Source organism: Oryzias latipes, chromosome 13 (genome assembly GCF_002234675.1).
Source record: "Oryzias latipes chromosome 13, ASM223467v1".
NCBI classification, from domain to species: Eukaryota; Metazoa; Chordata; class Actinopteri; order Beloniformes; family Adrianichthyidae; genus Oryzias; species Oryzias latipes.
Window position 1 is genome coordinate 31,753,513 of NC_019871.2, and position 26,208 is coordinate 31,779,720.

Below are 26,208 nucleotides of genomic sequence, written 5' to 3' on the forward strand. Positions count from 1 at the left end.
GTACAGCAGATAGAGAAAGACCGCCTGCCGGGCAACCAAATCTGCCATCCCGGGCAGGGCCAGCGGGACCGCCACAGCGGCCCCCGACGTTAAAGAGCAGGGGGGCAAAGGGGGGGAGAGTGCAAGCCCCAGCCAGACCCGTAGAGCAGCCTCCCCACCGCGCCCAGGGGGCCCAACGAGGGGCTCCACCCCAGGGGGGCACCTCAAGCCCCAGACAGGCGGCCCACCACCACCCAGGATTCCTGAGCATCCCCTCGCCCCAGCCCCAGGTACGAGTCAGGGCCCCCCAGGGAAGACCCGGTGAGTCCAGGAGAGAGCAAGGCAGGGGCAGCCCCCCCGGCCGGAAGGAGGACGCCCAAGAGGAGCGAGGGACCCCAAGGGGTGTTATTAATGTGGCCCGACCAGGCTCACCCGCAATTGGAAAATATGAAGAAGGCCGGCCCCCAGGGGCCAGAAACCACACCACTGGGACACGGACACCCCTTGGCTTAGATGTGATATGATCCCCGGCCCCCGGTCTTGCCAGTGAGCTCAGGGATCCCTCTCCCTGCGTGGAGAGAGGGCCGCTGGGCCCAGGAAGCCAGCACCCAGGGAACACGACCGGTGTGACAGAGGCCCCCGGTTCCCTCCGCCAGGGATTGGGGGACAGAAGATCAGAAGTCCCTCTTCCTTGTGTGATGTATGTGTGTTAGTGAGCGTGTGTGTGTGCGTGTATGGGTGTGTGTTGGAGTGTGTATTTGTAAAGGGGGTGTGAGTACTAAAAGGTGCAGTTAAAATTGGCGAGTAGGGCACTAAGGACATCTACTGCTTGCTGGCAGTGATGTCCAAGCACCCCCCCACCAAGGGTCCTAGATGTCTCAAGTGCAATTAAAACCGAGAGGGGGGGGCACGTTCCATACGGCAACCAAGGAAGGGGGGCCACTGCCAAGTAGCTCCTCCCCCCAAGGTGCATCGCAGGCAGACCCCCACCACCCTCACCCTAATAAATGGTTATATGAGGAAGAGGGTCAGGGACAGCTTGAGGACTGACCCCGGTGGTAAATCAACCGTCCCCCCGTCCCCCCCAACATTGGGCCCAGGCCCCCCCCCCATGCCCAGGGGCCGCATTGCCTGAGGCGCCAACCCCCCAGACCCCCACCCCACACAAGGAGAGAGGAAAAGAAAGTGCTGCCCACATGAGCAAGCCCAGGCCCCCGCCCCCAAACACCGCCCCTGGGAGAACTCTGGTCAGGCCTCGATGGGACTGAGGAAGCCGACCAGCCGGGGCAGCCACGGTCGCCTCAGCGGAGACTCCAACCCGTCAAACCTCAAGGGCCCCATATCCATAGAGCAGTGTTTTTCAACCTTTTCTGAGCCACGGCACACTTTAACCTTAAAAAAAATCCCGCGGCACACCAGCATCCAAAAATTTAAAAAAAGAAGGATAAACTCAGTCTGTATTGATCTACAGCCCCTCCACAATCTCACATGCATTTTTGAGATAATTGTTGCAGAAAAAGCTGGAAACTACAGCTGTTTTTTTCTAAAAGATTCAATAAAAGTTAAGTTAGAAGATTTAAAAATAGTTTGTGTGTTCGTTGGTTTCAAGACGTCTAACGACAGATCTCCTTGTGCCCTGTCACTCTCACAACCCAATGCATCATGGGAGATGTAGTGCATAAAACGGCCGGAGATCGGTTTTCGGAGCTTCATTGTTTTGTTCACTTGTTCCACGGTCTGATACCGGATTCTGTGGAAAGCTACACCGCTAAAGACGAGCTTTAGATGGTATTTTTGTTAGAACTGAGCGACTTTACGAGCTAAATCGGGACAAGGAAGTGAAGACTTTAACCACTTCTGATTGGTCAGACTGATGACATGTGATTAAGCCCCTCAAGAATGATTGGTGGAGACAGTCAAAGGGACGGGACTTTTCCCAAATACAGCCGGAGCTGCAGCTGAATCGTGGTACGGTCATTCTTATCAAAATTTCTTTAATAAAATAAAATAAACGCAAAGAAAAAGTATTTTACGATCTTTTATATTCCTAACTCCTCAGTGTTTTATCAGGGCCTGTTTGGATGAACACAGAGCTGAAATCCTGGAGATGGGAAATGTTTTTAGATCAGTTAATGAGGGCAATTTTCCACGGCACACTTGACCATCTCCCACGGCACACTAGTGTGCCGCGGCACACTGGTTGAAAAACACTGCCATAGAGGACCAACTCGCTCCCCCAAGCAGCCACCCCCCAGGACGGGAGTTTTCAAATCTTTCAACTTGAAGTCTGTTAATCTGAAATTGTGTTTGTTTATTGATGATGTCATTTAACTGAAGCTTTAATCTTTTCAGATCTCCCAGAATGTGTTCCTGTGCAGAAGCAGCATAAGCAGTCTCCAGGGTTTTGATTTTATTGTCTAGTTCTAATAAATCTGCTTTCTCTTTGCATTTTTTATTAGTTGAGTAAGAAATGACTGCTTTTGCTGTTTCCCAAAGAAGATATGGTGAGATATCAGGAGTATTGTTGAATTGTAAGAAGGTTGCCCACTCTTTTTTAAAGAATTGAATAAATCCCTGGTCCTTTAACAGAGATGTATTAAACCTCCAGGTTGTACCTGAGGGTGTGGATATTTCCCTAGAAATATATACAGAGACTGGTGCATGATCACTGATAGTAATTGGATGAATGCTGGAACTTTTAATATCTTTTAAAAGAGATGTTCTGACTAATAAATAGTCTAAACGAGAATGTGAATGATGAACTGGGGAGAAGAAAGTGAACCTTTTAGTGTTTGGGTGACATGAGCGGGAAGCATCGCAGAGACCCAGATCATTCATGTACTGCTTGGTGTTCCAAGGTCTGCCCTGACGCCTCCTTACAGTGGGAGAGGCCCAAACGGCATTTTCTAAAAATGCCTGGAATGAACCCCGTCTAAAAAAAACAAAAAACCCACCATGGCTGTTTTGTTTTAATGTGAAAGTAGACTGCCTTCATTTCAAGCTGCTTCCAGGTTAATGTGCACCTTGCCCTTTCCACAAGAGTGAGCCCAGGTCTCACAACAGCATTCCTTTACCACAGTTCAAGACAATGCTGAGGGTTAGGGAGCTACTCTTTGCTAGACCTTTTGGCAAACTGTGAGAACCTGCAGCCTGTAACTTCAGACAAAGCCTGGTTCTATCCAAACACGGATCAGTGATGCTCAAAAGGAAGCTAAAAAAGACAACCTTTGAACTCTAGCCATCGTCTTGTTCACGTCCATCAGGCATTAATCACTTAGAATACCAAATTGATAGAGGGAGGGCCATTGTCAAAGCTTGTAAAAATTTATTTAAAAAAGGAAAAGGAAGTCAATTAGCAAATCTTAGGCTTTCCTTAATTGCTCAAAAGGATGGATCACAGATGCAGCAGTCGATCACCAGACTAACCTGGGCCATGTCCTCGTGTTTGCTCCATTTCACAGAGAGCAGCAGCTTCGGAAGAGACTGTGGAAAATTCTCCCGACAGTCTAAGCGTAGTGTCCAGATTAAATCCTTCTCGTTCTCACACAGCTGGGAGAGTGGGTCGCGCTCCATGATCTCCTTCAGTTCTATGTGGAACTTCTTACCTCCACGACCCTAAAAGCAACGAGAGGGAAAGAGCAAAGGTCGGTTTGGCTGGACAGCTTGATGCAGCAGGGATAGAAGGAGGGAGACAACTCAGGAGAAATAGGAGCACAAGAAGGAGTAGAAAGACGAATATCAGCAATTACAGTAAGGAGACGCCAAATATGGGGGTCAATGTGAATCAAAATATCAAAAAACACCGTAGAAGTCTCTAAAATCAGGCAGACATGAATAATAAAAAACTATTTTAAAAGACAAAAAAACCCACTTGAAGAGCGATGTGTATCAAAGTACTTTATGCCTTTGTACATACGTTACACATGTATATGCAAATCACTTATTGAGAAAAGCCAGTGCAGCTCTGCATTAAAGCACAAATTAGGACCACAGAACAGTTGTTGGCAATCACTGGTCTCACATCCGTAAAGCAAACATAATAAAAGTCTGTGTACAGACATGCCCTGCATGGGGAGCGGGATTACATAACCAGCTGTAACACACCCTACAGTGACTTGGAGGGGTGTTGAGACAGAAACATCTATCTGATTACAGAATCTCCATGTCAAACGTGAAAACAAGGAAAGTAGTAATAGGTGTGATCTGACAGTCGTGCTGTGGAATGTCCTTGTATGCACCTAGAAAAAAAAGCTTCTCACTCCATACAATGAAATACAGAAACTCACTATGGGTGTGCTGTCACTCGATCCAGCAATCTCTGCTGCCTTCTCCAGTATCTGCAAAAAGAAAAAGAACAAGTGAGCGCTTCACGACCCAAACAAGTGCAACTGGAGAAAATCCTGACAATCCCACACCGATACCTCCCACTCTACCCCGATAATGAGGCACCGTTATGAACACACTCCACTGTCCGGGCCCAAACACATCGTCTGAGCCGGGAAAAACCTCTGGAGCCTTGACAAGTCAGTGCACAAAAATGCTGGAGTTTAACTGGAGGTTAACATTTACCTACATTTACAGGGCTGGAACAAAGATGGAGTGGCAACGATTCACCGGCCTTACCTTGTCAAAAGGAGGAAAGACGATGGGATGTGGTCCATAATCTGGGAAGTGGATGTGCAGCGCTGTGGCATTCTCAGGGTACGGGTTGATCCGAACAGTTCCTATTGGGTTCAGCATCTCTTCAAGTTCATCTGGGGACATCAAACGACATCAAAGCAGTGCGCTTGCAGCCCGTTTGGACTCAGTTTAATGATTAAAGTAAGATTTTGTGTGATTGTGTTTACCAGGAAAGGAAGACCAGCAATGCAGGATCATGTCTCCAGTCTTCAGCTGCCCTTTGTAGTCAAACACCATAGTGTTGACCCAAGCAATGGGGTAGTGCTAGATCACACAACATTCATCAGTAAGCACAGAGACACAGCAAAGCAGCAGTCTGACCGTCTGCAATGGCACTCACCACCTTTCCTGCCTTGCGGATGGTTTGGTACTTGTTAATGTGAGGGTTTTTGTAGGACTTCTTTTTGACCTTCTCCATAATGGCATAAATAGCAAAGCAGAGGCGAGTCATGCGCGGGAGGTCGCAGACCGAGATCTCAAACTCCAGCGTGTTGTTCTCCAAGGAGTGATTGGAGCGCCCGCTGCTCTCGCTGCTCACGGCGGGCTTACAGAGCAGTTCTGTCCCGTGAAAAAGACCCGCCCTCACCTGGACCTGGGTGTGCAGGAAGCCAAACATTTCACACAGTCAGTATTTCCAGAACAAACCTCTTCTGAAGTTATTCATGTAGAGGGACAGAACATTGTAGGAGAAAAACGTTTCACTTTTTCTAGGCAGAACAGGAATTTACCTTGGCGTTTTCATCTGCATTCACTGTGCTGCCTTTTACGAGTACTACCTTAAATGGTCTCGACACATCCCACACACACGTCTGGACTTGCTGGTGAGAGCAAAGAGAAAGTTGCTAAATGAGTGAGTCAAATTAGCAGCATCTTCTATCAAAATGTGCTGCATTTGAACGCTTCTTCACACACACCAGTTCTCTGCACAGACAAGCAAACAATAAGAGAGGTCAGCAAGGTCACCCTGATGTCAAACCAAGTGGCTTTGCAAGTGTCAGCAGAACAAACAAAACCGCATGACATCTAAAAACTGGGACTACAACTGAGCAGCAAACTTCCTGCTTGGACTTCCTATTGGGTAAGGCACTTAGGCCAAAGTAAAGCTGCGTATCTGGTATTTTACTGATACATGTTCATCTATACAGTGGTGTAAAAAAGGTTTTGTCACCATGTTGGACATTTTTACATTTGCTTTTGTACATCTTAGTTTAGATCCTTGCAGGAATGACATGTCCCATGTAAATCATAACTGCACTTTGATCAAGTTTATCCTTTTTATTAGAAGTGTGACCTATGGCCTTTGGCGATGACGCAAACCCCCTGATCCCCACACACACTAAATCATGAATAAACTGTGATTCACCCCACTTTTGGGAAAGCTGAGTACAGTTTTGTTTGCCACACCCGGCCCTGAACACGGCCAGAGCTGTTGAATCAAGCAATGGTTTCAGCAGAATCTGTTGTTTTTGAGAGGAGGAGGTTAAAACGGCTTACGAAGCAACAACCCGGCTCCATAAAAAAAGGAAGAAGAAGAAGAAGAAGCAGAGACAAACATGATTGGAGAAGGGATCACATTATTTTAAGGCACTCCAGGTAACACTAGGGGTGTAACGGTACACGTGGTTGGACCGAATCGTTTCGGTACGGAGGTTTTGGTTCAGTTCCCTTTTGTACCGTTTCATTTTTTCTTGTTGTTGTTGCTGCCCCCCCCCAAAGTATTAACTTTGCGCCGAGGCGGAACTAATGTTAACCGTGAGTTCCCGCCGAGACGCCATGTTGTGGAATGAGTGTGTGCAGAAGCGTGTGTCTGCCAATGAGTTGGTGTCTGCGCTCGAGAGGATCTGCCCTGCGTTATCCCACTACGGTCAGAAACGCCACTGCAGGTCAGGTTCAACAGCGTTTAGGTGACGGACAGTTAGCATGTCAACAGTATCAGTATGGCTAATGCAGACGCAAGGACAGAGGTGAGGACCCCCCATCTCCATACGCTCTCCTGTGTGGGGGGAACATTTTGGCTTTGTTGTCAGCATCCATGAAGGGAAAAGACAGTTGGATAAGTGGAACGCTGTGTGTTGACATTTTTACACAAAGATAGTGTATGCCAAAGTAACACATTTAATCTGTTAACCAACTTAAAATGGCATCACCGACTGGAACAATCGGGTCTACAAGAAAAAAAAATGTGCAAGTTCAAATGTTTTTTTCAGGCCAGTGTTAATTATCCAAAGTTTTTGGTTCCTGGCAGCTAATAGTTTTTCTTCTTTTATATAGCAGATCACCTACACGGGTCTATTTTATTTATTGTTATGTAAAACCAATAAATGCATTTTGTAAGTCATTTTTTCTGCCTTTTTGTACCGAAAAAATACCATAAATGTATCAAACTGAGCCTCTATGAAATTCTGAACCAAACCGAACTGAAATTTTAGTGCACCGCTACACCCCTACTAACCACCGTGAGAAAGAAAATGTGGAAACTACCACACAGTCCCATTTAGGAGCTCACCAGGAAGCTGGAGTAAAAACAGTTAAGTTTTTACTTCCTTCTTCATTGATGCAGCTGATTCTATTTAGGCTCATCCTCCTAGTTCTGTCAAGTAAACACAACTCACTTCCTGCTAATGCAGTACGAACACCTGTTCAGGTGACACTTGAATGTAAACCTGTAAGAAGATACTTCACAAAAAACTGATGCCACAGTAGTCCGTCACAAAATAAACAACAAATAATTAAAAAAGCACAGGTGACACAAAGACATTAAGCAAAAAAAGGGATTCTGTCGACATTTTAGTTTAAGTTTAGCCAGTACTGTCATTTTATCTCCTTTCCAAACAACACTCCAAAGCCGACTTCATTTCCTGAATGAAGAGGAGGAAATGAATGAGGGCCAATTAAAAAGAGCCTGACATCAGGAACGTGGATGCTACAGCGAGCGGTGACGTGCCGTGCACCTGGAAACAGGACAGTAGAGCTGCAAATGTTTTCCGACAATGTGGCAAAATGCCGTCAGGTTTCTCTGGGCCTGCTGTGACACACCGAGAGCCGCCTCATAAAAGACAGGTGGCTCATGCCAAGCGCCTGTTTACTTAGTAAACGTCCACACCTGTGCCATTCTACACAGGTAGATGAAGCCAAGCAGGGAAGCTTTGCCATGGCAGTGGAACAATCAGAGTAAACAGCGGCTGAAATGAATTTTCAGGTTCAATATTGGGAGAGTATTTTATAAAGTCATAAAATAGCTTACACTGAACAGGAAAAGGATTATTCTGGAACATCTGTGTTTACAAGAGTTTAAAAAAAACAGAAGTATATCAAAAAGGAAGATAAGATATTTATTACGACAAGGATGTGAGAAGTATTTCACATCAGGGTCCAGGTGAATGCTCGATTCTGATTGGCTGCTGGGTGGGAATTAAGTAATGCTTGACAAAGTGTATCCATTATCAGAAATTACCATGCATGCTTGTGGGTTAATTTCTGATAATGTACACTTTGAAGGTCATTAACCCGCTTATACCATGGTCACTTACTTTTTAAGTACTTTATTCTTGTTATTTTCGGTTTGGATCGCTTTTTTCACAAAAAGTGGACTATTTGATACATGGAGTGGCGCGTTGTCACGGTACCATGACAACGCGCCACTCCGACCTCGACTGCAGCGGCAAAGGAAAGCGATATCTATGCTGATGATCACGATGTGTTAAATAAAAGTTCACCTCTTCCCGCTTGTTTTGTCCAGAAGATGAAGATAAAGTTTGTTTTAAAGTAGCCAGAGCAGTGATACAGAACATTTAAGCTATGTGACCGGAACTTCTTTTATAGACGTACATTATCCCTGTGGAGCATCACTTTATATTTGATCCTGATTTTCCGGACTCACCGTGGGAGCCCGTTTCTTGGGAGGCAAAGGTAAAGGAGGGTTGGAGGACTTGCGGCTGACCACTGCCCCAATGGCGGCGTTTTCCTTGTCGAATATGGTCTTCACTGCGTTGATGTGGACCAGGGTGAGGTGGGGGGACTCCTTGGCTTGAAGGCATGAGCGGATGTACTGTACACAAAACGTGTTAAAGCATCAAACACTTCAACCATTTTTCTTCTATTGACAGCAAAATGAATTAAAAATGGAGCTAAAAGCTACGTAAATAGAAAACAATGTAAAAACGAAATAGAAAAATACTATAGATATATGAAACGTTGCCGAAATGTACTTACTAACTTGATGAACTTAAAATGGAAAATAACTTTTGATTCCAGTGAACTAATTTTTTGTGCAAGAGCAAACAATACAGTTCTCAGCAACTTCATCTCATTTTGTAACGTCCTAAAATCCCAATGATGCAATTAAATACATTTTTTTTTAAAAGACCGTATTACACAATAAAAACCAGGGAGATTAAACAGGACGACTTCACATAAGTGAGACACTCACAGTAGGGATGGATGGCAGAGAGCATTTGGACAGATGTCATTATTATTGATCGTTGCTATTATTGTTCTTGTTGTTTTGTGCTTGTGTAGAAGGAACAGATTGCATAAGAATATTTTGTCCTCTACTGTTCCGCATGTTCAAAGTCTACAGGAAAGGTTAATGATATGGTACTAGGGCTGCACGAACTGAGGGAAACTCGCACTTTGTCAAATTAGTGATCAACATTGCAATAATATAACTTGCAATTCATGAACAAATAGCAAACAAACTAAAATCCGTTCCATTTCACTGCAACAGTTTTATTTAAATAAGAGTCAACATAACTTAACTTATACGCCAAATGACCAACGACTACATGAAAGGTCTCCATCCGATTGGTCAACAACGTGAAGAGGTCCAAGCTGATTGGTCAAATGCATAAAGGGATTTATCTGATTCTTTCAATACTTTAAGCTACAATACGATTGTTTTAACACATTTAAGGTTACACCATTTGTCACAATTTTCAACAACTTCTGCAATATTGCATAGCTTGATATCGCGATGACGTTAAATCTGCGATTCATTGTGCAGGCCTACACACAAACAATAAATGAACACATAATTGTTTTTAAATAACTGTTTTAAAGTGCAAGTTTGACTCAAACCAATGGGAGATCCCTTTGAGTCTCATGGGACGTTGATCCTGAATCCTACTGGACGTCACTGTGCTAGCATCCCAGAAGCAGAACAATTCTGCTCCTTCAGCTCAGTCTCAGGTCTAACTGCCAGTCCTGTTACCCCCTTCATGCCATATTTCCCTCATTTGGAATGTACCATTCAATCCAGGAAGGTTAACCCCTGCAGAGAGCAGATTCCAACTCCATTTTGTGATGACGAGGTCAACCAATCATTTACCTTAAGTTTTCAGATCACTTTAGGAATATAAAATGATTAGAATATTTAAAAGAGCAAGCATCATACTCTTTAGCAGTGGGGCTGCACAATCGTGTAGTGGTTAGCACCAATACCTCACAGGTTCAAATCCCAGTTGGGCCTGTCTGTGTGGAGTTTACATGTTTCGTAGGATTTTTCCAGGCACACCAGGTGCATCCCAAACATATGCTTCATAGGTTAATTGATGATTTTGAATTGTTGGTAGGTGTGTGTTCGACAGGCCGGCGACATGTCCAGGGTGTCCCCTGTCTTTGCCTAGCAGCAGCTGGGATAGGCTCCAGCAGCCCCTGATCCCAAAAAGGGATTCAGTGGGTTTGGAAAACGGATGGGAGGACCATCCATTCCTGAACACAGCTCCACTGATGGCATCACATCAACTATAAAGACAGTCAGTGACTTTGGGGGTTATGGGATGAGTCTGTACAGAGAATGTGCTGCGTTTCTTATGTCAGTATGTAACAACACAACAAAACAACTTGACAGTTCTTCAATTAGCTTTTTAAGCATAAGTCCTGTCGAGCTGTGACGGACGCCTGGTCCAGGTCCACAGGTCACCACTGACCTTATATTGGATTAAGGGGTGGTCTCCACAGAGGAAGTCCAGGCACTGGCTAACTCTCAGGATGTGCTTGTCTTTGTTCGTCTCTTCTTCGGGTGCATGAGTGGTCTGCCACTTTTTCAAAGCGATCTCGATCAACACGGACGGGGTGCAAGATGACGGGACCTTCAGACTGGTGGAATCCTGCAAGGCAAGAATGAAAACCAGCCTTTATTCTGGGAATAATTAACCCTTTAACACGGTTGCTGGTGACGCGGAGAGAAAAGGTGGCTTTGCAACGGTATGCAACTCATTACAAACGTAAAGAGCCGCCTGACGGCGCAAAGCCGTTTATTTCTCTACGACAGATTAATTGATTTATGTTGAAGAAAAATAAGTTAAAAAAAACAAGACAAGTTTACTGGCTGCTCATGAAAGTTCCTGTTGGAGCTAAGAGTCCACAGACAACAAACAGCAACATTTAAAGCTATGCAAATGTGGACAGTAGTGTTAAGTGTAACTGCCTGAAGAGCTGTTCATAAACCCTTCACACTGTGTTCTGTGTCATTCCCACAGTTTGCTTTTGACAGCTTATTAATAATCCAGCTGCGACCTCATACAAGCGATGCAATTATAATTTCCTGCAGGTTTGATAGAAATGTCATTCATTAATTATTGCCAAAGCACAGGCATGGTGACATCAAGGTGGAACTGACTTTACAGCACAAACATGGATGCAGCTTTTTTGGAACACATCTCAGTTTTTCATCTTTAAATTCAACAAGATTCATCGTCATAACAATGACGTTTTACAACGCGTCGTTGCCATAGCTCTTTTTAATTAAATAAAGCCCTGCAACCCACTTCCTGACAGTAATGCAGCTTATCATGTTTGACCTCCCAAATAAGACTTCCTGCCGATGTCCACCTGAGAGCACCGGCGCAGATGGCCGCTTTGTGTAAGAACGTGATCGAAGCTGATATACGAGAGTCTAGAGGGACAAGACCATCTGTTTTATTGTTATTGTCCAAAATCAATTACCAAGAGTGGCAATAAGACGCATAGAAACAAACAGTTGTTTGGGTCGCCTCTGCCAAAATCCACCAGTGCGAATCAGAGAAAGCTGATTCGCTGTGGCGACCCTGACGGATTAGGCCGCATGACGGGGAAAAAAGAAATGAAATCATCCTAAAGTTGAATTTTCTACATGTATGTCCTCAATCATCAGAAAAATGCCACAAGAACAGTTTAAAAACACAATTTTTAATAAAGTGGGTCTTTTAGTATCACGGATGGATTTTGTTTTGGAGGAGATAGAACAATGTGCCGCAAAAAGTAACAGATTACTTAGTAAAAACTTGAACTGAAACTCTGTGGAATAACAGAAGTCACACGAGTAACCAGTATTAGTACAAGGTAAATAATAAAAGAAATGTCCCCAAACAGAACCTGTGTGTGTTCTAATCCAACGCTGTGTCAGTGTCAGGTGTGGTTCCAATGAGGGGTTCCACTAATACACAATTTAAACACTTTCATTTTATAATTGCTTTGGTTCTAGTGTACAAAATAGTAAAGACAGGAAAGTATTACAGCACAACAGCTGCTGTATAACATGAATCAACTGAACATTCAGCTAAAGTCAATGAACTTTTTAATTCACTGGATTTTTGGAGGTTTGTGTTGTGGAGAAATAATGGGTTTGAATCCGGTTGAAGCACCTTTTGCTCGTGTGTATTACCCAGAAAGAGAGTCCTGTGGCAGAAGTAAACGATAGCTGCTTTTCAAAGTAACGAAATGTCATAAGATGGCGCTAAAAGACGCAAAGACCAGATGTTTCACAGCTGACTTTTGGACTTTGGGTGAAAGGGTGCACTATGTGCTCTGCAATACTCTGCCTGTAACAGCTGGGATAGAAATGCTTCCAAGTTATACACCAACTTTTGACTATTTGCCATTAAAATCAATATCAATTCTAACAGTCTTGTATGATAAAAGATTTGAATTCAAGAATTAGAATCAGAGCAAAACCACAACAGGAAAACGTCACCTGTGGCACCGAACAGCAGCGGCGTCTTCTCCACGCACATCAGCTCTCTTAGGAATGTGTACTACAGCACGTCTAACAATGGGTTCCAGACTCTCACCTGGGACTGGTCAAAGTGAATAATGACTTTCAGGTCTGCAGGCCAGTCGTTGGCTCCGTCTGCGATGGCCGTCCCGGCACTGGGCTCCAGCTGTGGGGAAAAGCAGGCCTGCAGCCACTCCGTGAAGGACATCATCTGCACACGCTGCATCCTCTCCTCACTCAGACGCTGCATTTTACTGCGAAAGTCTTTCACTTCCTGGTCATTGATGCCATCTAGTTCGTGGAGACCTGGAGACAGCGAGTGAAGGGCAGAAGAATCACACGGAAGCAAAGCCCCTCGCACAGACACTGAATGAGGCGCTGTCTGAGCGCTCTGATGTGTTCCCAGCTGAGCTGGACTCCTGGTATTTGTTTTGAAAGTGTTGCTGCATAATGCGCCCCTTGGCAATGAAAACATTCTGACATTTGCAGTCTTGACATTCATATGACCCAGGGCATAAGAGAAGGCCGCCTGTGGTCAGCGCACACTGTAAATGTGCAGGCCAACTCTTGTGACTGAATATCTGGAGGGGAAGCCGTGTGAGTGCACGCTTTTGTTTCCGTGCACTGCACGAGGTAAGAGTGCTGCATGAACGGCTGTCAACCCATGCCTGCAGGGCTCCAATTTACTCTGAAAAAAGCCTTTAAGAGATTATGTTGAACCCCAGTGGAGCCAGCGATGGAGGAAGTTTGTTTGAATGTGAACATCTGCCTCTGTGTGCCCTTCTGCAGATATTTGCAGCAACCACAAACTTGTTGTCTAATGCCTGAATTACCGAATCAAAGTCCAGCTTCTTAGTGGGCAGGTTACTATTAAGTCAGTTGAGTTGACCAACTCCAACCGCTTTCATTCAATCTGGATTAATCCTCTCTGCTCCTGGAACGCTCCAAACCCACAGTAGGAATTATACAGAAGAATGGTGATGAATGTTATGTCAGGAGCTGCTGGTGCTGACAACCACGTCTCTGCATCGACTACGAACAAGCTAGCTGCCCATGAGGCCGAGTCCTGATCAGTGATTGGATATGAGAAGTGGACTGAGTGACCCCTCCCCCTCGCATTCCAAACAGGAAGTACCTGCTGGCTCCAAGAAGCCAAAACCCCACAGACTTTTATAGAGAAATGAACAGCTGTCAGTCATTCTATTGGTCTGAAGAACCAATCTTGATATCTTTTTCGTGCTAATCCTAATCTTTGGGATATTTTTGTCTTCACTGCAAGTCATTCAAGTAACAAACTGGCCAATCGGATGCCTCAATAAAAGCATGTGGTCTCACGTCAAACATTTGAAATGTTTGATTGACAGATTCTTCCAAGCCTGCATTCAAGTGGTGGGGGTGTAGACTTCCAACAAGCTCACTTCTGATTGGTTAGAGTGGTTCCAATAGAAACGTCCACAATCACCGCTTACTGACGTCGTCTGGTTCCAACATGGCGGCATCTGCATCACAAAAACTCCATGGACTTCCCTTTGTTGGAGCCGTTGTCATGAGTGACGTCACACTCACTTTCTCATACACAGTCAAGGGTCATAATATGTGGAGCCAGAGAGTTCTTTACTGCCGCGGACAACAAGAGGCTTACAAAGTGCAGCCAAACATTTATGCTACTACTCTGAACTGTAATGAATTTGAAGTTGGGTTACTTAGCTTGTTTTTCAAAAGCTGAGCACTTTTAAGAAATACTTATGTAGGACTATTAGATATTCAAAAAGCTGTTTATAAATATTTACATTTATTATTTCTCCCAGTTTGGGCATCTGAGCATAAAATCAAATTAACACTGATTTTGTGTCTTTGTGAACCTCATTCATGCGATGCAGAACAGGGGATCATTCCTGACATTGTCACCAGGTTTGTTTACAGCAGATCAACTTGCATTTTGCCTGCTTTGATATTTTGTGCAGGAAAAAAAAGGAAAATCCACCTTTGTTTACATTTTCATTAGCACTTAAAGTCCCACACCAACTATATTTGTGTCTATTTTCAAAGTGTTCACAGTGGTCTTTTAATGATTATGCAGTTCTTAACCAAAATCAAAAAGCCTGTGTCATTTTCTAGGACATAGTTTCTGCAGAGCGGCAGCAGTTCATTAGTTGTGGGGGGGGGGGGGGAGACACAGTTGGTGTGGAGTTAAGCCTTCGTTAAAACTCCATCATTCCTTTGTTTACACTGTCCTGCTAGCTTACAGCCCCTCACAACCCAAGTTAACATTAGCGTAGCAAAATAAAATGGCAGCAGTATCAGATCTGTCCATCCGTCCAGTTCTGATCCAGATTCCAGCTCAGACCAGAAAAACAAAGACAAAGGAATTATTTTTTCTACGTCCGCCATCATGCAAAAAAAGCTACAAGAACATGTTAAAAACACCAAAAAACACAACTTATGTCATTTAAAAGAAGGAATTTGAATCCTGTTAGTTAGATTTTGGCTGTAAAAGTAAATTAACAAAATGGTCCTCTGGAAAAAGCAGAAATAGAATATTACCATTCTTTTTATCAGAATTGTACCTAAAGCCGGCTTTCTTGATCGTACTAACAATTTAATTGATCAATCCAAACTTTTAAAAGAATAATGACAATAATGTAATAATGATTACTGATATGTTTTAGTTACAATAAATAAGCTATGGATCGTCTTGCAACACGGAGCTCGTCATCTCCAAAGTGTGGGCACCCCTGTTTTAGAGTCTGGAGATTGAAACCTCACAAACTGTAACTTCCAAATGGGACATTCTTTTTTAGTTTAGATTGCACAGTTGGCATGGTTTTGCATAGCGTGTGTGAATATTGTACTTCAATTCTTCTTTTGGCTGCTCCACAGCAGATCACCTGCCTCCATCTGATCCTGCACCCTGGATCCTCGCTGCTCACACCAGCCACCCTTATGTCCACGGGCTTCCTATATGATTAGCTGGTAGCTCCACCCTCAGCCACCTTTTATCATCAAAATCACTGTCCTTCCTCTCAACATGTCCAAACCATCTCAATCTACTTCCCTGCATATATCTCCAAAATATCCAACATAACCTGTTCCTGATGTACTCATTCCTGATCCTTTCCGTCTTTGTCTCACCTTCAACATCTTCCTCTCTGCTACCTCCAGCTTTGCCTTTGGTTTCTTGGAGCCTAAACCGACAACATGGCTGCTCTCACCACAGTCTTCTCCACATTTCCTTTCATTCTTGGTGACACTTCTATCATACATCACACCTGAAACTTTCCTCCACCCTTTCCAACCTGCTTCCAAATGTCTCTTTAAATCTTTTCCACTCGTCCTGTTGCTCTGAACGGTTGACCCCAAGTCCTTCTTAGCCTCATTGATCCACTTGAGTTCTTCTCATTTGCACACAGATACCCTGTCTTGACCTTCATTCTTCTCCTTTCCAGAGCAAACTCCAGCTCTTAGATGTTCCCCAACCCAGTACCTACATCCTTCCATTTCAGCTCCTCTTTAGCTTAAAGCTGCAGGTGTAGACAGGTGAATTGGATGGATCTTCAGCTGCTTGCTATGACAGTACCTTTAAATAGTTATGTGAAAAGGGAGTGTTGGACTTTCACTGTGTGTCAGGAAAAGGTCCCCTGGAAAAAACAAAAGACATGCATCTCCCATAACTGGTATGTATTCTTACCCTTTCCAATGATTACTCCAATTTTGGAATCCAGCAGGCGCTCTGCTCGCCCGCAGTTGCGAGTCACCAGCCTAAAGACCGGCAGAAAAGGCCGAACGTCACATAGTCGGCGGGTTTCGTCCTCCAGCTCTTCATGTACGGCTGCCTGGTTGACACACTCGAACATGTGGCTCTCCATTTCGCCGAGGAATGAAGATAGAGGGAATGACTTGGCCTGCTTCCATAAGAGCTTGATGGGATCAGAAGAAAAATGTCACTTAACCTATGTGATAACCTTAAAAAGCCTTTATGATGTCTCACAGAGAAGATTTAACACGTGGAGCTAGATTACAGGGTAGATGTCCTTGCTTGTATTTGATGTCCTTGTTTTATTAACGAATACTTTTGCAAACGCCCAAAGGACATCAGCAAACACTTCTAAAGGGATTCAGCTGTAGAAGAACATGTTGTGACTGACGACACAAGCTGCATGTTTAGTGACTGAATCCCTGAACAAAGCCTGGACAATCAGAACCTCAACAGCAGGTTCAGTCGGTGTTGGGCTGACTCGAGTCCCGGTTGTCCCACAGTAGGATTTGTGAACACTTGTGATTTCATGTAGATCCCATACAGCTGGGCCAGGAAAATACAATTTAACAGAACCAACTTTGTTGGCTGATTTTAATAGAGTTTTTCTCCCTCCCTGTACTTTCTTTATCTAAAATAACAAATGATGGAATATATTTCACACAAAAAAGTGGCAGCTGTTTAGTGAGCTCTTCTCCCACTTGGCCGAACGCCTCTGTTGTTGAAACCAATTTTTCCTACTCCCACTTTAGCTAGTGACAGCCTTCAAACTGCGGTGTGCGATTTGTTGTTCTAAGACTCAAGTAACCAAACAGAACCAATTCCATAGAACTAAAAAAACTATTCTTGTGGGAACAAGCCCGCTGCTATTTTAACGTCTGCGCTTTGCGAGAAATAGACAAGCTGACCAAAACAATGGAAGCCCAAGAAAGCAGAGGGCTGAAAAATAAAAATCTGATGTTCCCCAAAATAAATCTTCTCACGTGGCAATAACATCATTTCATTACCCAGCCCTAATATCTCATTTCTGGAAAAAAAAAATAGAGGATTAACTCTTTGGACAGGTTAAAAAGGCGTGAAAGTTTGAATCATGAATGAATTAATGACGACTAGGAAGTGATCAAGTCCACCTGGAGTCACGACTGCTTTACCTCGGCAGGCTTTCAGAGTTTAACTTCTTTATCTACGATCAAATAAACTTTGAACCTCTAGCTTAACTGAAACTCCCATCAAGACCTTTTCAAATGTGAAAGAACAGGAACAGATTTTTGAATTCATGGAAGAAGATCTCACACGTGTCGTCATTTAAGGGGGTAGGGCATTAAAAAAGGAAACAGAATGTTTTCTGTATACTAATGTCTGACATGACATGTTTGGCTAGAAACAGTAGTGGATTAACTAAAGATCACAAGGAGAATCAGTGAGACAGTTTTAATATTAAGGTAGTCATCAAGGATCAATTCAAGATTTCCAATAAGCAGAAGGATTTCAAACAATTAACTCTATTAAGACAACATAAATCTAGGACATTCTTTTGAATAGATTGATAAAAAAAAGTTTAACCAGCAAATCAGAAATGAAATCCAACTGTTATCTGAATTTAAAATGCATCAACTAAAAGAAGTGCTTAGATTCCTATTTTACGTATAGATGTGTACTTTTAGACCCCTCAACTTTAAATTACTTTAATTACATCTGAAACCTTGATTTTCCAAAGACAGGGAAAAAAGGTTCAAGTCAGTTTAGGTGAAACAGAAAAGTGTCAGGAAATAAGCTCATCAAAACACATTTTGAGCCCAGGGGATTTTTTTTAACACCAAGAATGATGTTATGTGCTAGAGCCTGGCTGACAAGTGCAGCCGCTGAGAAACAAACAGGTCCACCGCAGTACGGTCTGCAAAAACAGGCATGCTGTCACGTCTGACAGACTGACCAACTGTCTGTGCGCCCGGCAGCCTTTAGTGACTGTAGGACCAACAGCATGGTCCGTACTTCACTTTGTTGTGTCAAACATCACTCCTCAGTGGCCTCAGTAGTACTGGTTCCTCTAAAAATACCTTCCCTACTTTATGCTGACTACCTTGATCAGCTGTGTTCTGCTTCAAGGAAATTAGAGTATAAGTCATCTAGAAATGCAGCAAACCTACAAGAATGGAACGTTTCTTATTAAAACACAAGACATCACAACAATACCAGGTATTTTTTCAGTCAACTCACTAGTTTGATATGTTGAATCGTGGCCTCTCGTGGGACCTCCATTTGGATGTAGATTCCAGTGGGCAGCAGAAAGTCCATGGTGACATGGACTGGCGCCTGTCCATCCAGCGGCGAGTGGGCTGCCCATATGTCCACAAGGTCGGTCATAGCAGGAGGCATGGTGAAGTGTACGTGACACCAACTCAACCATAAGGACCTATGGGATGTTGAAAGGAAATGCGTTTAAATAAAGGCAGAACATTCAAAATAGCTGAACAGAAGTGAAGCGATCTGCTGGATTTAGCATTCATTTGTGTACAGGTGAACAACAAATGTCCTGATATGACCTCTAAGTGTATGCATGCTGTCCTAGGAGGGCTTAAATGTGCTGACTCCAGTGGGAAGCGGCTGTTCAGAGGAGTGCCCACTAAACAAATAGCAAAAGGTTGAGCTGCCTTCTTGTAATTTGACAATCAAGTCACCGAGGATAGAAAATAACATTGTAAAAACACAATTGGTGGACTGGCACAGCACATTATATAATAATCTGGTTTGTCTTTACTTTGTCCTCAGTGTTTCTTCCAATTGTTCCCTGAAGAAGCAGTTAGCATCAGTCCATTCCTAATGCCAAACTACGCTTTAGAGAGAGCTTTGTATATCATGCAGTTCAAAGACATACATGCTTGTCTGTGAACACGCATACGGACACTGCAAGCTAATTGTTTCCTTTCCAAAACAATGTGCGACTTCCCAGCTGCCAGGGCAAACCTCCCCGCAGTTTGCTTTCCATGTGAGGCCTCTATCTCAACCACAGCTGCAACTTCTCAGCACTTCCACCTGCAGCTTTTCCCATGACCTGCTCCTTCTGTGGCCTTGCACATTTACTCTAGCAGAGGACTCAAGTCCATTTCCATGTTTTGCTCCTTTCGCCCATTAACAATGACAACCCTGATTGCCTCTAATGGGCTTCCCCCTCCAAGTTAAGTGCTCCAGCAAACTGCACATGAGCTGCGGAACGAGGCGATCTCTCTGGTGCATTAGGAACCACAATCTCAGCCACTTAGCATCATCAACCACGTGAATGGAAATACTGCTGGAAGAGTGTTTGTTTGCCGTCTAAACAATACTTTGTTGTTAGAACTTCCTGCTCCAGGAGACTTGGCCATTACTGCACATGTCGTTGTAAATGTCTGTACAGCAGGTTAGAAACAGCCAAGGAGCAGACGACTGCAAACTTGTTAAGAAACAGAGGTGCACAGTAAAAACATGAGCCAACCTGAGGCCACATCTGTCTGAAACACTGACACCGCCGTCACCAGGGGAGGACGAGCATGTGCTTGCACGCCCGTGCACACAAAGCCATTTCACTAATGACAGAGTTTTTGAGAGGGACATTTTAATCAGACGGCGTCTAACGCTGGCTGTGATGTCAGCACCCTCTCTGTAGCACACCAGCGTGTGCGTGCACAAGCATTTGGACGGTACACAAACAGGTGAGCAGGGTTATTAAGGATGTGGTGGCAGACAGCCAGAGGTCTTCTGCTGGGTCAGGTTTCAGCTGCATGATTAGAGGTATAAAAACAGGACAGCCAGTTCAGGGAGAAACCAAGAAGATCGTTTCATGTGACAACAAACACAACAGCCTAAAGGGACGTGTCCAGTGTGAAAACGTCCGACAAAAGAAAGAGGGCGCAACTCAGAAGACCCTCTATGCATCCTCCAAAGACCATTCCAGAAATGTGACCCCACTTCCATGTGCTTGGTCTGTTTTCAAAGCACACAGGGAAGATTTGGAGATTGGGTTTGTTTACACATTCAACTTCAAGTCAAAGCAAAACTGAAACATTTTTTCCAAGATTTCTTGGATAATAAGCATCCTTTTCACTAACCAAGACACACACAAAACAAAATCCAGCTGCGGTTGGAAACTTCAGTCACTCTTTCACCTCTCTTTTTGATTAACTATCTCCAAAAGCTCTGGTCAAGGGGTGTGTGACAAAACGGCGAAGCACAGATGGAGAAACAAACCTGCTTTACTTTAGTGACTGAACACTTAAAATGACAGAATGAAACCAGAGTCACAACCCTGGACACACAGTGTTCAATGAAGCAAAACCTCCGCCAAAGCGGATCTTTGCTTCCTCTAAACCAGCGGCATGTTGTGATGGCTTTCATGCCCAAATGCATTTCACAGTAACACTGGTGTTACTCAGCACTCTCTTTCTAAAGCCGTCTCTGTTTGACAGTAAGAGGCCTGTGATGCTGCTCACAATAGACAGAGTGTGTCCGCTCCTCTGTGTGAGTTTGTGTGTCAGATAAAAAAAAAAAAAAAATACAAGTTTAAACAAATGCTGTGTGTGTGAAAAATGTTATGCCTGGTGATTAAGGGTCCTGTGACACATTTTCCTGTTTACTGGGCTAAAAATAAGATTCACAAAGAGGATCCAGAGACGAACCCCCTCCACACAGAACTGCCCTCTGAAATGACAGATCAATGCAACACTGAGACTGCTGCAGTCAGCCTTTCCACTACTGGAAAGACAGCGTGGGTGTTTGTGTGGGTATGACTACATAGGTACACAAGTTAACTATTTAGCCATCTATCTAAACGAACCAGCCAGATAACTTGGTGCGACACTGAAGTCGCTTCTATTCAGAAAGCAGGAAACAGTACTAAAAAAAGTGACAGTGAAAGTTCCTAAAACTGTTGTGATAGAAAAATGTACAAAGAAAGATCATATTTTTTATTACACCTTCACTTACATTTTTAACTGTTGGATCGAATTAAGTACATGACAACGTAGCATTTTTATAAAAGCCGAAGTTGTTTATAAAGCAAATAAGGGAGTGGGTATTAGAACAGATCAGTTTTTTACGTCACTGTTACGTCAAAAGGGGCATTCAGTACACCCCCTAGTGAGTCCAGGGGTGGCATCCTTCCGATCATGCCCTTAGTTTAGCCTTTCAGTAACACCACCACAAATCTTGTTTTGGTTTGTCAGTTACCCACTGTGTCAAAAAAGAAAATCACTGCTTCCAAAATGCGAGGTAACAAGGGTCAATGCTAGAGCACTCAGGAAATACAGCAGAATTATGAAGCCTTTCACCTGAAGATTCATTCAGAAATAATTAAATGTGCAACAAGACATCACGTCAAGAACAAGTGGAGCATTGCATGCTGGGAGCAGAATACTTTTTCACAGGAAGACGCAAACAGCCCTTCCATCAGAACACACAATACTTGTAGTTGGTCAAATTCTGTTCATTGGGCTCCTTCTCTTTGCAGGGGTTGACATAGCCCAGAAATTTGCACTGGCCCACAGGGCCAGTAGTTTTTGAAACTTACTGGCCCTGCCTGAAAGTTACTGGCCCGACACCGCGCATAGCGGGACCCGCCGCTCCGCAGGTGCTTGCAACTTTAGGGGGGTCCGGGGGCCTGCCCCCCCGGAAACTTTTAATATGGTGCAATTTGGTGCATTCTGGTGACATCACTTATTTCTACACTTTTCAATGACTGAAAATAGACCATATCAAACTTAAATCTGCTCTAGTCTGTTTCAGATGTTTTGAAGAGAGCACTGCAGTGTAGTAGGTAACACTAGTTCAGAAGTTTTCATGCTGCTTCTAACGGCAAATATCGCAATAAATCATAAACCTTAAATGTGTTAAAACAATCTAATGGCAGCTTGAACCATTTAACGAATCAAATAAATCCCTTAATGCATTTGACCAATCGGATGGACGCCTTCACATTAGTGACCAATCAGATGGAGCCCTATTATGTTAGATGTTTGTAACCTATGTCAACGTGGGTCATTTGGAGTATAATTTTTAAACTGGGAATGGTTATTTGGTTATTTTGCTGTTTGTTTATATACCGCAAATTATATCGTTATCGCAATTTTAATCTCTGATATCGCATATCGCGAGTTTTCCTCATATTGTGCAGGTCTAACTGAGATCATTCAGCTAACTAGAAATACTTACTGCTTACAGTGTAAAGAAAAACAAAATTAAGTAGTTTAACATTCTACTGCATTTGAGTCTGAGATTCAGGTATTTGGAGTTGCCTTTGATTCTTTGACATTCAGCTTAAAGCTTAGTGCATACAGTTTCATCTTCAATGCATTCATTAAATATCTTGCTGTCCATACTACTAATTATACCCACTACTCCATCCAACATATTCCTATCTATTCCTGCCATGTCTTCCACATCTCTGACATGCTTCAGTCTCTCTTCAGTGACGGTGTCGGATTTATAATCAAATGTAATAATAACCCACTGGCTTGTGCCTTCGTTGTTGCTGTTTAACATTGTTTTGTATTGAATTGTTACATTCAATAAAGTTTGAAAAAAAAAAGTGGTGAGCGCGTGCCGCGTGGTGCTCGGCAGTGAAAGCCGAGCGCGCGCAGGCGGGAGAGAAGGAGAAGTGATCAAAGGTTTCCCATAGAAACCCTTGAAGTCTGAACACAGGACTAGCAGAAAAACTAAATTATGAAGACGAGGTAAATCTACACGTTTTCGCAAAATTTACTTTATTGAAAAAGGTGAAGAATATATAAACCGTTAGATATTTTAGTGGCCCGAGCGGACAAGTGAAAAGTAAAGTCTTGTGGTCCGCACTGCTCGAAAAACAGGACCGGGCCAGCGGACAAATGGCTATGTCGAGCCCTGCTTTGTGCTTAAAAAAGGATCATTGTTAACTCTATAAATATCTTTGTGTATGAGTCTGTGTGTGTGTGTAGGCATATAGGTGTGTATTTAAAGTCTGAGTGGCTCGAGTGTGTGGATGTGAGTCAGCCATATAGGATAGACGTAGGTGGTGTCTGTGGACAATAAACTTGAATTTATCACCAGGTCACTTTAACTTTAGCACAGTCAACAATTATGAAACATGAGCAATGGCTCAAAAAGGGACTGTTTTTTTTTAAAGATTTTTCCTCCAAAATGCATTTCTTTTGCCGTGTTGCACCATCAGTTGACGGTGACACTGCTTCACAGACTCCAAGAGGCTCTTTTGTCAAATCAGCACCGAAGTGCCAAGAAATAATGACTCACTGTAAAGGGGAAAAATCTACTCAGAACCCCAAACCACGGAGAAACACAAATTCCACTATCTTTGCAGCATTACACTCTGGTGTGGACTGATGAATGACTGGGAGTGTGCTTGCACTTGTAAGGCTCTTCTACAGTAACAAACCACTTCCGGGCAGCGACCCAAACACCTCCTACGAGACGCGGCACACACCCATTTATTCAACAGGAAGCACTGAACAGAGAGGAAGTGAGTGAAAAACTGTCACCAGATGAAAAAGTCCTGTCTGGTCATTCACAAAAAGCGGATGAATGCTGAATCAGAGCCTCAGTTGTTATTTTTACCATCACTATGTGGAAAACAACAGCCTCAGCGTCAACAGACGCAGAGCTGAAATCCAAGAAATACCTTATGAATTATAGATGGCAGTGGGAAATCATCATTTCTAATGATATTGGGATCATTTATTACTACAAAAAAGGGATTCTGTGACATTAATTGAAGTACAAAACAACCGTAGCATATCTGTACTCATCACGCTCAAAGAGATCTTGGGAAAATAAAACTCAAGTCATTTCCAGTCCATGTGTTGGGATTGATAGGAGGAAACGCAGTAAGAGATTCATTTACATCATGCACACAGACTACAGGGACTCACAGGAGAAACCAAGAGTTTGTCTTCGTTTTACACACGCACACCCACACACACACACTTCAAGTAACAGCTTCTATACTCAGAAAGAGAAGAACGGCCACATTGTCCTGGTTCTGTGAAGAAGATTGGGCAAATGTTTTTGTTTTTAAAGATCAAGCATCTTTATTGAGCAACACCAAACTTCTACAGAACGATAGTGCATACTTCTGCTATCAGATTAAAAGTGGGCGGTATTAATTCACTGTGACACTAATCATATCAAAGACTTCATTGCAGCATTGACCAGAACTGAGAGCCGTATTTAAATACAGCTACTTCATTTTGAGATGCCTCATGACAAATCTGCTCTGACATCTGTAGACAGACGCATCCCAGCACCTCTATCTGTGACTGCTTGATGAACCACTGTTCCAGAAAGATGGCAACCACCAAGTGTGTATGGTGACTGCACACAGCCTAACACGGCTGAGTGTGATACGCACTCTTTTGTCTTTTATGATCAAGAAGACAGAGCCAGCAGCACATGAGTGAGATTAGGAGGAAGCAGATGGAGAGTCCAACACCACAGCTTTACCAGCTCATTTAACATTAATGGAAAAAACAGGAATGGATAATTCTATATCTCTGTGTGCGTACAGAAAGACAATAGTATACGAGTTCATGTATAAAAGTACTGTATCATTAAAAAAGAAACTACTGAGACTTTGGATAGTTTCAGTATTCAAGTACACCCCCCAAAAACACTTGAATCCATCCATTTTCAGAAGCCACTGAATCCCTTTTGGGGTCACAGGGCTGCTGTTGGGCAAAGGCGGGTACACCCAGAACGGGTCACCAGTCTGTGGTGGGGGCCAAAACCATTTTATTTGTGGAATATAAAGTTAAATCTTTGAGTGGGCATGTAAACACCAGAAATGACTGACTGGTGTCATTTAAACATGAGCCAAAGTTGGCTACAGGGGGATGAAATGCATAGGAAGCACCATCATATGATTCAAAACACAGGACTCCAAATAAAAATAACACCTCACAGTCAAAATGTCTTCACATTATATAATATAAATGCAAAAATGCACTGCTTTTTATCTTAATTGAAGGCTTTTTAGTTTGGCCTGTTTAGAAAACAAAGAAAGGTTTATTGTGGAGAGTAAAAATGTTCTGTGGTTAAATCTGTGGAAAGATAAATGATGAATTATCTGAATATACAACTATGTACTGTATACCACATTCATTTATTTAAATAGTTTCCCATTCTTCCCAAAATACACAAGTTTGTGTATTCTTTAAATCTGTGTTGTTTAAATCCCACTTTGCAGTTAGAGCCTCATACACTCTTGTATTTGTGCAAATCTACTATTTCAAGCAGGAAGGAAACCATAATACAAATTAGGCAGGAGTGCCTGAAGAGTAGGAAGGGCTAGTGCATCAAAGGCCTATTTCCATTTTCTATGAAATTAAATGAAAACATGTTTTAACTGTGATCAGACAGGAAACTGCAAATGCATGCAAGCTGCACACTGGAAAGTGAATTTGTGCCTAATGGATCTGGAGGAGTTTTAGGTATTTAATAAAGGGTCAACATGTGGTGTTGGATTAGAAGTTCAGTCAGACCAAACATCCAAACACTTGGTACTACCAATCATTTCCAAAGGATTTTATTACTTTATAAATCATCCAGTGTTATCCTTCACGCTTTTTCAATTTTAACAACAATGTATATTTATTAAGGAGTTGTAGTGTTTCAAAAACTGCGAGTACATGATCCCTCCAGACGGGATAAAAAAAACATATTCTAACAGAAAATCCTACAAGGGCTGTCTCATTCATGAGCTGTTGCCCAATTATAAGCCATAATGAATTAACAAGTATGAGTTCATTTTAGTGTGGCAGAGACAAATCACATGTGGTCGTGGGATTGATGTTCCTTAGTGTGA

General features: G+C 43.1%; 1 protein-coding gene across 2 annotated transcripts in view; it reads right to left on the bottom strand.

Annotated features, from left to right (window-relative positions):
• Nucleotides 1-26,208, bottom strand: part of pik3cb (phosphatidylinositol-4,5-bisphosphate 3-kinase catalytic subunit beta) — a 66,352-nt gene that overhangs the window by 16,960 nt on the left and 23,184 nt on the right. The window contains exons 1-11 of one of the 2 annotated variants that reach the window (XM_023961333.1): nucleotides 18,603-18,761; nucleotides 16,320-16,548; nucleotides 12,708-12,937; nucleotides 10,587-10,766; nucleotides 8,540-8,707; nucleotides 5,388-5,477; nucleotides 5,000-5,251; nucleotides 4,827-4,923; nucleotides 4,603-4,733; nucleotides 4,266-4,316; nucleotides 3,406-3,594 (exon numbers count right to left, since the gene is read on the bottom strand). In XM_023961333.1, coding sequence (XP_023817101.1) covers nucleotides 3,406-3,594; nucleotides 4,266-4,316; nucleotides 4,603-4,733; nucleotides 4,827-4,923; nucleotides 5,000-5,251; nucleotides 5,388-5,477; nucleotides 8,540-8,707; nucleotides 10,587-10,766; nucleotides 12,708-12,937; nucleotides 16,320-16,548; nucleotides 18,603-18,761 — 1,776 coding nt within the window. Of the gene's footprint in view, nucleotides 1-3,405; nucleotides 3,595-4,265; nucleotides 4,317-4,602; nucleotides 4,734-4,826; nucleotides 4,924-4,999; nucleotides 5,252-5,387; nucleotides 5,478-8,539; nucleotides 8,708-10,586; nucleotides 10,767-12,707; nucleotides 12,938-16,319; nucleotides 16,549-18,602; nucleotides 18,799-26,208 lie in introns of those variants that run through there. The other variant, XM_011483050.3, reaches the window with a different exon arrangement.